This window comes from Tachysurus vachellii, chromosome 18, assembly GCF_030014155.1.
Source record: "Tachysurus vachellii isolate PV-2020 chromosome 18, HZAU_Pvac_v1, whole genome shotgun sequence".
NCBI classification, from domain to species: Eukaryota; Metazoa; Chordata; class Actinopteri; order Siluriformes; family Bagridae; genus Tachysurus; species Tachysurus vachellii.
This window is the reverse complement of record NC_083477.1, coordinates 18441825-18454173: the sequence shown is the minus strand read 5'-3', so window position 1 is coordinate 18454173 and position 12349 is coordinate 18441825. Positions and strand designations below refer to the sequence as shown.

The 12349-nt window shown below is 37.0% G+C and overlaps 1 pseudogene and 1 gene segment (V, D, J or C); both read right to left on the bottom strand.

Annotated features, from left to right (window-relative positions):
- Positions 1–9487: 9487 nt before the first annotated feature.
- LOC132860603 (Ig heavy chain V region 5A-like) lies at positions 9488–9931 on the bottom strand (annotated as a pseudogene).
- Positions 9932–11454: 1523 nt separating this feature from the next.
- On the bottom strand, positions 11455–11891 carry LOC132861339 (Ig heavy chain V region PJ14-like; the record flags this gene model as incomplete). The annotated part of the segment is given in 2 exon segments: positions 11455–11756; positions 11846–11891. Coding segments are annotated over 2 exon segments (348 nt in total), but the record flags the coding sequence as incomplete, so codon positions are not given.
- Between the last annotated feature and the right edge of the window lie 458 nt (positions 11892–12349).

Sequence of the window (12349 nt, the reverse complement as noted above, 5' to 3'; positions counted from 1 at the left end):
TCGTTTTTAGCCAATCCTGGTTTTCTGATGATCCATTAATAAAAATCATTTGGTGAGATGATAAAACACTTTGTGTTTCTTTTATTCATTTTAATTTGTACATTACCAGAAATTCATGATCAAATTATACAGTGTTCATATTTCACATTTAATTGCATGAGATTCTTATTAATTATTAGATTTAGATTGAGGAGTTTTTGGATGGTTTTTGTTCATTCAGGATGAAGAGTTAAAGCCTGAGTGCTGAGTGTGAATGGATGTTGTTCTTTATAATAAATGTCTTTTGCAGACACATTTCATTTCAACTAGTTATAAAAAGAGACTATTATTCCTGAGTAAATTTAATATATTTAAATATTTAAATTTAAATTTTCTTTGTCTTAACAGTGAAAAGACTGAGATTATGCTTGTTGGCTCACTCCACCAACTACGCAAAGCTGGGTCAGGCAAAGCTCCACATTTGAATCAACTCTTGATGATTCAAATGTGGAGTTTCAAACAAAATTGAGGAATCTAGGGGTAATTTTTGATGCCAATTTAACGTTTGAGCCACATATCCAAAATACGGTTAAAACTAGAGATGAGCCGGATACTCGGCTGAAACGAGTATCCGGTATGGATAAAGCACTTCTGCCGAGTATGAGTATTATACGAGTAATACGAGTCAATATCTGTGCTCGGATTGAATGAAAATCATCATTGGGTATCTGATTGTGTCAGCGTTCTGTGATAGACTAGTCACAGCGCCCCTCCCCTACACACATACAGATGTATTGTGTTGCTGTGTCTCGCTCTGCTCACACACAGAACAGCTCTCTGTCTCTCCCTCAGTCACTCGGGTTCGCGGGTCTTTTCCGTTAACGTTTAGGGTTTCTTCAGCTTTTTACTTCGGGTTGTAACGTTAATAATACGTACTTACTAACCAGCAGTGTTGTATAAAGTATTAGAAAGCAATACTTGAGTAAAAGTACAAGTATCGTACTAGAAAAAGACTTTGGTAGAGTTGAAAGTCACCTTTTAGAATATTACTCAAGTAAAAGTCTTAAAGTATCTGAAATTTACTGTACTTAAGTATCAAAAGTAACTTTCTGATATTTAATGTACTTAAGTATTTGAAGTAAAAGTAAAAAGTAAAATTTCAGTGTTTTTCGGTAGGCATAAGAGACACTTCATCCAGTAGGAAGAATCTTTCATTCCGATGTACAGAAACATTTCTTGCAAATACGGCCAGGGGTGTATAACGTTATCTTCTTCACCCTGTTCACCACTATTGTCGGGGTGGTCGTCTACGACAGAGGTGGCTAAACCGCGGCTCCAGAGCCGCATGCGGCTCTTTGCCCGGTTTCATTCGAGACGCATGTTACGTTCATATCGAAGTTTGTGTGTCTTTTTATTGTGCGTATTCGCTTCGCTTGAGTTAAATACGGTATTTTCGTCTAACGCGTATGTGAGTGGGATGAAAATACCTCAAAGTTTCCCACTAGGAGCAAGATCATTTGAGTAAACAATTTGTGTCAAGTTCGCTCTCAAAATGGCAGGGGGGAAAAAGTTGATGATCATGTGTGCCCATGTGTATGAGTTGATGATCATGTGTGCCCATGTGTATGATGTGGCTCTTTGTGGTAACACAGTAAAAAATGTGGCTCTGTTGTGGCTCAGGTTCAGTTGTGCTTCCGCCTCCTTTTGGTAACATTACGCTGAAATAGAGCATGCGGAGCTGCGTAATGCAATCTAGGAGCAGTGATTCGCCAAACCTTATTGCAGTCGCCTTATGGGAGCCTATCTCAGGCGTCATCGGGCATCAAGGCAGGATACACCCTGGACGGAGTGCCAACCCATCACAGGGCACACACACACACTCATTCACACACTAGGGACAACTTTCCAGAGATGCCAATTAACCTACCATGCATGTCTTTGGACCGGGGGAGGAAACCGGAGTACCCGGAGGAAACCCCCGAGGCACGGGGAGAACATGCAAACTCCACACACGCAAGGTGGAGGCGGGAATCGAACCCCGACCCTGGAGGTGTGAGGTGAACGTGCTAACCACTAAGCCACCGTGCCCCCGGAATTTTATTATTTTTTTTTATTTTGTAGTAACGAGTAACGAAGATGCCTAGTGGAAATATAGCGGAGTAAAAGCATACATTTTATCTAGAAAATGTAGTGGAGTAAAAGTGAAAGTTGACATAAATTTAAATAGCGAAGTAAAGTACAGATACGTGAAATTTCTACTTAAGTACGGTAACAAAGTATTACAACACTGCTAACCAGTAGAGTTCTGGTAAACGTGGGTTCGTTCAGACTAGCATTGCGTCTATGCCTGTCGGAGATATTTTTTCTTTTTTAAACCTTCAGCTGTCTCTAACCAGTAACCAGACACTGAGTGTCTGACACGTTTTTGCTGTATTTCATAAAAACATAAAGGTAGTAAGCTAGTGTTATAAATATTACAAATTAATTATTACCGTTTAAAGCCCCGCCCATTTCAAGACAAGCCCCGCCTACTTCTAGTACAGATACAGATACAGATAATTCATATGGTTAACAGATACGGATACAGATACAGATAATGCTGTACTCGCTCATCCCTAGTTAAAACTTCGTTCTTCCATCTCAGAAATATTGCCAGATTGCGTCCAATTCTGTCATTTTCTGTTGCTGAGAGACTGATCAACACTTTTGTGTTTTCCCGTATTGATTACTGCAATGCCTTGTTGACTGGGGTGTCTAAAGCTACCTTAAATAAATTACAGGTAGTGCAAAATTCGGCGGCGAGAATACTTACTAGAACAAAGTTAAAAGTTCACATTACTCCCGTTCTGGAGTCCTTGCTCTGGCTCCCCGTTAGGTTTAGGGTTGATTTTAAGATTCTGATGCTAACCTACAAGGCCTTACACGGGTTAGCTCCGCAATATTTGGCTGATCTTTTAATTCCTTATATTCCATCTCGCGATCTTCGTTCTTCGGAAACTGGTCTTTTAACTGTTCCTTTAACTCAGTTTAAAATCGATGGGAGATAGGGCCTTCTCTTCACTAGCTCCAAAACTGTGGAATTCATTACCAACTGAGATAAGGCAAGCAACATCTCTTGGCACTTTTAAATCTCTGCTTAAAACTTATTTTTTTTTAGAGTAGCTTTTAATTTGACTAATTGTAATTTTACGTAGTGCTTATTTTATTGTCTATTCTATTTTGTCTATACGGTATTTTTTTGAGCTGTAGCGCCACCTGCAGATCTTATGAAAATGCCCTTTATATTGAATGCATTTTTCTCTTTGACCACATCTGGGGGAGAATTTTGTACAGCTGATTAACATGTTTGTACCACTGTGATATCTAGCACAGTAATAAACAGCAGAATCCTGGACAGCAGAATCCTGTTTTTGGAGTTGTCTCTGGTCATTTCCAAACGTCCCTCAATGTTTTTGGTGAATATTGTTTTACTGGCATCAGACAGATAACCCCAATCCATTCTAGAGCTTTTCCAGCTTGTTGTCTGACCCAGTTCATGCCATAGCCACCAAAGTTAAACCCAGATCCTTTACAGGAAAGACTCAGAGTTTCTCCAGGTTTTTTCACCACTGAACCAGTGGGAATAGACTCAAGACTCTGACACTGAATACCTGATACAGAAAAAAGAACAACATTAGTGTAATTAAAAAGAAAACTAATGTCTAATATATTTGGGATTCATCATGAGAACTCACCTATGAGGTTGATTAGTAGCAGGAATGGGATCTTCATGGTGAGTGTTGATGAGACTCGATCGCTCCACTCAGCTCAGCTGCACATAAATACTGCATGGACACACAGCAGTCTGGATTTGGATTTGGATTTTCATGACGTCATGATAGAAAACATGTGGGAGTCATGATGATGTAATCCTTCAACCTGCATTATCATAAGTTCTTGTTAGTGATATGATTATTACAGTGTTTATCATGTGGAGTAACATTAAAAATTTTGTATTATGGTTTAAAATCTTTATTACAATTATTTAAAAAATGAACTAACTTTAATCTCTTTGTTCTCATTTGTGGATTATTTATTTATTTATTTATTTATTTATTTATTTATTTATTTATTTAACATTTTCTAAGATTTGTATACATCAGTGTTGTGTCTTGTGTCCTGTTATTGTGAACACTGAAAGAGGAGTTTTTGTACAGGGATGTTGTTTATTCCTCTCACTGTGGTCTTCGAGCGCAGTAATACACAGCTGTGTCTTCAGTCTGCATGTTCTGTCCTCCAATTGTTATTGTGTTAGTAGAAGTGTCTCTGGAGATGCTGAACTTATTTTTCAGTTTGTCGCTGTAAGCTGTACCCCCACCACTCCAGCTGATTCCAATCCACTCCACAGCTTTTCCTGCAGGTTGTCGAATCCAAGCTGTAGCATAGCTCGTAACTGAATATGAAACCTTGCACTGGATGGAGAGACTCTGGCCTGGCTGGACTGTCATGGAAGCAGGCTGAGTCAGTTCCTCACTATGCACATCTGTGGAGGAAAACACATGGTGATATCTCACACAATATATGCTGCACCTTTATTCTTCATCTAGTAAATGAATGAATTTGATAAAGCACTCACAAGAAGCAGCTGCCAGCAGGAGCAGTAGAGATGTAGAGAACATGGTGTGTGTTGTTTGGACTGGAGTCTTCTCTGTTCTCCAAAGTTTAACACACACCATCACATCATATAAATAGAGTGAGATCCAGCTCTGACACTTGGATTTGTTTATCTGCTGATGATGGGAGGAGAATGTATCTGAAATGTATTTATATCATGAGGAGGCGATTCATCTGATGGAGGATGTGTTGGTTTATAAACTCAACTATTATATGAACATCATGATCATAAAGAATGATTGGAGTTTTTCTTTTTGAACTGTGTGTATTTACGAATGATAAGTAGTTTATGCAAATAAGCATGTTATACAAGTCATAAAACGTTTGTTTGTGTGATGTAATCCAGTCATGTTAAATAGAAAGTACACAGTATTGAATTCTATAGTAATTCAAATTCTTCAAAAATGACCTTATAACACTGTCCAGATTGATAGACAGATTCTCTAAGATAACTGCTGACGTACTTCATTCTTGCTGTTATTTTAACACACACCTGAATGCTCCAGGAAAGCAAACTGACAAAACTTCTGTTTTTATAGAGATATTATAAGTCACAATTGCTAGTGATCAATTATTCACTTGCATCATATTAGCAGCACCTGTCTGCTATTTACCCTCTTAATTCATGTGGAAGCAGTGAGGGTGTACTTAGTTTTTCACATATTTTTCATACACTTCTCCATATTAGCGTCATTTATGTTAAATAAATAATGACATTGTGTTATATGTCATGTGTTCTTGTTCATCTGAGGTTTTATTACCTAATTTGACGACCTGCTAAAGACTAGATGAATTTTTATTATATATAAACAGTTAAACCAGGAGTTAAAGAGGGTGCACTTATTTCTCAAATGACTGCAAATATATTGAGAAATAAATTAATAATCTTTCATCAGTATAAACATCCAGACAATGTTCACAACAGTCCAGTAAAAGTCAGCAAGTGGTAACATGTAAGTCAGAGACACTGTAAACATTTTGGTTCTTTCACCTCCATGAATCTGAAAATGTGGGTTTGTCATGTGTCTATAGTAAGTCTGTGTTTTTGTACTGATGTCTAAGGAGAAGTATCACTGTGTGTCACGGGCGCAGTAATAAACTGCAGTGTCTTCTGTCCTCATGCTGTTCATCTGCAGATACACCTGCTTCTTACTGTCGTCTCTGGAGATGGTGAAGCGGCCCTTAACAGTGCTGGAGTAATATATGTAACTACTGCCACTGTAGATGCTTGCAAGCCATTCCAGCCCTTTTCCAGGCGCCTGTCTGATCCAAGCCAAGTAATGGCTACTAATGTCTAATCCAGAGGCTGTGCAGGTCAGTTTATGAGACTGATCAGGTTTGATGGTCACTGGATCAGACTCGATCAGTGTCTGACTGCAGGAATCTGAAATCGAAGAATAATCAAAGGTAGGAATTAACATTAAAAATAGAATAAAACAAAATATTTTTTAAATAATGTAATAAATAATACTAACATTGAATGAAGATTGCTAGAGTAAAGAAACTCAAAACTCTGTCTAGTCCCATCTCAAAGAATTAAAATGATTCCTGCTGCTGTAAATGAACACAAACTGCTGCTATGTTGTTGGGCTGAATGTTTCAGCATAAATGGTTCAAACACAGGATTTGGTTTGCATGACACACCCACTAGAGATATAAAAACATCATGTGTTTCAGACTAAACATTGCTGTGTTGAGTGCAGCTCTGCAGCTGTTAATCACACTCACACCCGTTTCATCTCCATATCAATTTAATGTGGGAAATAATTCAGCTGTTTGTTATTATTAATAATGATATGAACATGTTGTGATGTAATTTACACTTTCCTGAACTACACTGAACATTATAATCAAACTGTGTAACTGAACATGACATTCATTCTGGTATAGGCTGAAACCCTCTACAGGCTTTATCTGATGAATCCAGAGAGAAAGAGCTGAGAAGATTCTAGATCAGGTGTTTTTAAATCCTAAAGATTTGTAATCTCTAGTGAGCAGAAGAGAAAGCTGAAATCTAATATCACAACAGCTAGATGTTGAAACTATTCTTTCTTCTTCTTCTTCTTTCTTAATCAAACGTCTAAAATAATCTGCTTCAAGAAATGGAATCAGGAGTAAATAACGTAACTCGTCTTCTGTAAATTGCCCCTCGGTGTGAATGAGTGTGTGAATGTGTAACATGACCAGAATGTACGCTCAGTGTTCCTGGGATGTACTCTGGAGCCTGCACTCTGACCCAATAAAACACTTCCTAATGATGACCGAGTGACTGAATACATTACCCTGATTATTGTCTGGTGATACTGAATGATTATATGATTAGTTACAGTATATATATCCTTACACCTCTAATTCCAGTAGTTTTGTTCTCTATTAATAAGAGCACAGACATTTGTTCTCTTCTGGACTCCTGAACACATAAAACCTGCAGACACAGACGGGGAAAATGAGCTGCAGTTTATTTACAGAGTCATTTAAAGAACCGGAATATGAACATGTCTGAATCTGAACTTGGGGTGAGCAAGAGGACGTTTTTGTATTATAACAGGGTGAATTTGCATAAACACACTTCAGCTGTTAGATTTCATAGTTTCATGAATCCTTCTTGAAAACATGCAGCTGCTGCCCCCTACAGGTGATTTTTAATTCCAGGTGTTTGTAGTAGTGATGCTGCATTAAACATCTACGTTTCAGTTTGATCTCTCGTCAGATTCTGTGCTGCTGAACAGACTCTGTGTTTCTAAATTCAGGAAATGAACCATCGACCTGTAGTGTTCCTGCAGCTGGAATCACAATCAGGAGGAATAAAAGCATGAATAGTACAGTATATAGTCCCAACTAGTCATCACAATCATTGTCCTAGAGCTGATTTACCTCCAGTCAAATACGTAAAGACGTCATAATGTAAATAGGGAGCGTCCTTGACCACTATGGAGGTGCTCAACACACAACCACACGCTGCTCACTGTAGTGTTAATTTCGTCACCTATTTTTAATTTAGTCTTAGTCTTGTGCCAAATGTCCTTGTTAGTTTTAGTCATATTTAGTCATTCACATATCTTTTTTGTTAGTCCTAGTTTTAGTCGACTAAAAGTCTTGTCATTTTAGTCGAGTTTTAGTCAAAAGAAAACTCAAGGTATCTTAGTCAAGTTTTAGTCGACTAAAAGTCTTTTAATTTTAGTCTAGTTTTAGTCAAAAAATTGTAGCTTGACCACATCTGGAATCTATTGTAAGAATAAATACAACAAGGCCTCATTAAATGCAATAATATCAGGAACACAAGTGTTATAGTGGAAATAAATAACTTAATGAGAAGTCTAAGATCAAAACTGTAGGTGTGTGTGTGTGTGTGTGTATATATATATATATATATATATATATATATATATATATATATATAAATTACCGACTTAATGCAAGTTATACATGGTATTGCACACACCATTATTGATGATATTTGGAGCAATATTACATGTAATTGTTAAACTTGATTCCCTTACATATACATTTGCTTTTAAGCCTAATTATTAATTTTGATTATGATGTGATTGTGACAGGGGGGTGGGAAGAGGTTTCAGGTTCGGGGTGCTGAGTTTTTTCTGTCACCACTTTTGAATAAGAAACAGTATCAAGGCTATAAAACTTGTCAAAACTCCGTGAATCACAAAAGTATCAGTGAGAAGTTGAGAACACTCGTTTAAACAGTGCATACACTCGAACTTGACTGCACATCACATTTTTTACTTTATTGATACTGCTTTTAATCGTAATGCAAAGACCGGTCATCGGGACATAAGCTGTCATGTACAATAAAAGAGCCTGTGCAGTGACAGGAAATATAATTTACATTTCGTCTCGTCTTTTTTCGTCAACAATAATGCATGTTAATTTAGTCTTAGTCAGCGTTTTTGGACAGTGGTGCAGTCTTGTCATCGTCTCGTCTTAGTCATGAAAAAAAAGGTTGTTGACGAACATATTTCGTCTCGTCTCGTCTGACGAAATTAACACTAGCTCACTGGATAGATGAGTGGATGATAAGGTACTATGTAAATCTCTACAACAGAATGTTTCTCTATCAGAAAGGGAACCAAATCGAATCATTTTTAGAAGACACCTCACTCATCTAAGGAACACATTAGGAAACCTAAATGTAGGAATGGTTACGTGGTGATGGTTTATTTCACACAGACGGCTTTCTCCTGCTCCTGTATTGAGAAGGAGTAAAGCTCAGTGACAGAAAGTAAGGAATAAAACACTTGGGGAGGTTTTGTTGCAGAAAAATAATCAACAATGAATCAAAGCAGAGTTTCTGTTATCATCACAACATGAAGTCTTTTATTCATCACTATTTACAATTTTTCTTTTTTTATTTTTTTATAGTTATGTTTAATCTTGTGTTAAGGCCAGAAAAACAAGTTATTTCCTGTTATCGTGTTCATTAGTACAGCTAGAAACAGTCCTTCCCTCAACACTTGTCCTGAAACTGAGGAAAAAGTACAAACTTTTCTGTCCTGAAGACTTTCTCATGCTGAAAATAAAGTCACAGCTTTAACCCTGATCTAGCTCTGACACTGGAGACTCCTTCCAACAACACGAAATAAACATTCTCTTTACAGAAATCTTCATCATATCAAACACTGCAGATATTTTATCTTCTAATTAAATGTTCACAAACAATTTGTACTTCAATGTATTCATAATTGTTTGAGAAGTTTTTAAATAATGTATAAAGTGTTTGGAATGTAGGGATTAGTTACTCAGTAAAATGTAGTTATTATTTAATTAAAGAAGTGAATTGTGATGAGGTTTTTGTGCAGCACTGCAGCTTGTCGTGTCACTGTGTGTAACGAGCACAGTAATACACAGCTGTGTCTTCAGTCTGCATGTTCTGTCCTCTCAGTGTCACCGTGCTGCTGGAGGCATCTTTAGAAATACTGAACTTGCTTTTTAGAGACTCTTTATAACGTATGGTTCCACCCCCCAAATTTCCATTATCCATTCCAGAGTTTTCCCTGCAGGTTGTCGAATCCAAGCTGTGGCGTAGTTGTTATCAGTAACTGAGTAACCGGATACTTTACAGCTGAGGATTAAAGAATCTCCAGGCTTTAACATCACTGAGGTGTCCTGAGTGAGCTCTACTGCACATTCCACATCTGAAAAAAAGACATGTCACAATTCCAGTCAAAAATCTATGTACAGTAGGTTATAACTGCAGGAATTTACTAGCAGCTCTGAGATCATTAGTGAAGTGAAACTCACAGGATGAAGCTACCAGCAGCAGCAGAACTGGAAGGAACATCGTATAACTAAAAGCTGTGCTAAACTCTCCAGAGCCCACAGTGACAGTGGCTGATATTTCTCTATATGTAGCTGTAAGGGGAACATTTTACATATTCATTTGCATATTGTTATGCTGGTGTTGTTTTTAGTCCATCACTGTGGATCAACTGTAACATCCAGAAGAACTTTCTGTTTTTTTTCAGAAACTGTAATTCTTCAGGTGAAACATGGATTCCACTAGATGTAAAAACCTCCTCATCTTATGAACATTTCTAATCTGTGATTATAAATCTATAATATTAGGAACATTAAGAGATGTTCTCAGGTGAATTTATGTGAAGTGAACACACTCTTCATATCAGCATATTCAGTAAGGAGTAAAACACATGTGTGTGTTGTTATAGGACAATAATCAAGGACCAGGTGGTGTGATGTCAGGAATTGTAGAGGTGGTGGATGCAGGTGCTGATAATTTATTGTATAAAGTACAAACAAAACCCATGAAATTGTGTAATTCTGCACCCTTTGGCTCTACTGTGACATGAAGTTACTACTACAAACATGAAGATAATTATTTTCTAATAATCAATGGCACTGATTACTATGATCACTTTTCCTTTTATACAGCAGCAGTCTGTGAACGGTGACAATTTATTTATTAATCTAAGAAGAATATGGTGAACTCTTTTCATGTTTATAGTTACAGTTCTTGTTGTGATAATTTTGTAAAATACACATTGGTGATAAACGTTAGTGAATATTCTGTAAATGTTATTTATTTCCCTTGTTGTTTCTTTCAGGAAATTATTACTATAAGAGACAGTCTCAGTGTTCAATGTCTCACAGAAAGACTTAGAAATTGTAGTCTAGCTGTGACTGAGGATATGAGAATATGTTGTACTTTAATGAAGCCTACAATGTTACAGTATATTTGTTAAGCTGTAGCACCACCTGCAGATCTTGTGACAATGGCCTCTACATTGAATACGCTTTTCTCTTTGACCACATCTGAGATTTTTAATGAACAGCAGAATCCTGGGCACTCAAACCAGTCAGCTGCAGATACACCATGTTTTTGGAGTTGTCTCTGGTCATTTCTAAACGCCCCTCAATGTCTTTGGTGTATATTGTTTTACTGGCATCAGACCAGATAACCCCAATCCATTCTAGAGCTTTTCCAGCTTGTTGTCTGATCCCGTTGTCTGATCCACACTTGCTCAGACATGTTTACACAAATTCTAATTTGTTGATGTGATTATTATTAGACAAAAACACTACTTTATATAAAGTTCAGGAAAGTGTTGAGATTATAATAGTCTTTATGATGTGCAGCAATATTAGAGATATAATAATATGGATTTAAATCAACATCATTAACTTAAACAAATAACTAGATTGAAGTGTTTTGTGATCATTTGTGGGATCATTTTTTTAATTTAACCTTGGATCGATCAGTGTTGTGTCTTGTGTCCTGTTATTGTGAACATCGAAGGAGGAGTTTTTGTACAGGGATGTTGTTTATTCGTCTCACTGTGGTTCACGAGCGCAGTAATACACAGCTGTGTCTTCAGTCTGCATGTTCTGTCCTGTTAATGTCACTGTGCTGCTGGACGTGTCTCTGGAAATCTGATACCTACTTTTCAGTTTCTCACTGTAGTAAGTGTTACCATCACCACATATCTCTCCAATCCATTCCAGAGTTTTTCCTGCAGGTTGTCGTATCCAGTGTGTCCAGTAGCTGCTATCAGTTACTGAATATCCAGACACTTTACAGGTCAGAGTCAGTGACTGACCAGGAGTTAATACTGTGGATCCGGTCTGGATCAGCTCAACACTGTGAACACCTGTTAAAGAAAAGTTATTTTAATGATGTAAAAGCAAAAAGCTTTAAGGAACCAAAACTGTATTACATGTCAAATGTAAAAACACTTACAGTGTACGGCTGCCAGCAGCAGCAGCAGTAGGGATGTAGAGATCATGGTGTGTGTTGGAGCAGAAGAAGTAAAAGCTCTTGGTCTTTGTTGTTTAAATATATAACAGAGAAGGACATTTGCATAGAGACACTCCTTATCTTAGGGTCAACATGGGATGGATTCTTATATATAAATATAAATGAGAAAACCTCCTCATCTTTTAAACTTGTCTGTATTTTTTAGAGATATCTATCACTGCAGCTTGAGTTTATGTTTGAATCAATAAGAAGCTTAAGGCAGGTGTTAATGAGTAAGTTTATACACTATCAGGTGTTTTCAGGTGAATTTATAATAAGAAAACTTACAGAACTTTATATTCATCTAGAACAGGAAACTTTATTTCTATTCATTTATAATTCTGTTTAATTTAGAACCTTACATTATAACAGCATTATAAAATACATCTTGTCATGTTACTGAGAAACCTCACAACCACAGGAGGATGTAGTTACATAAATTATAGT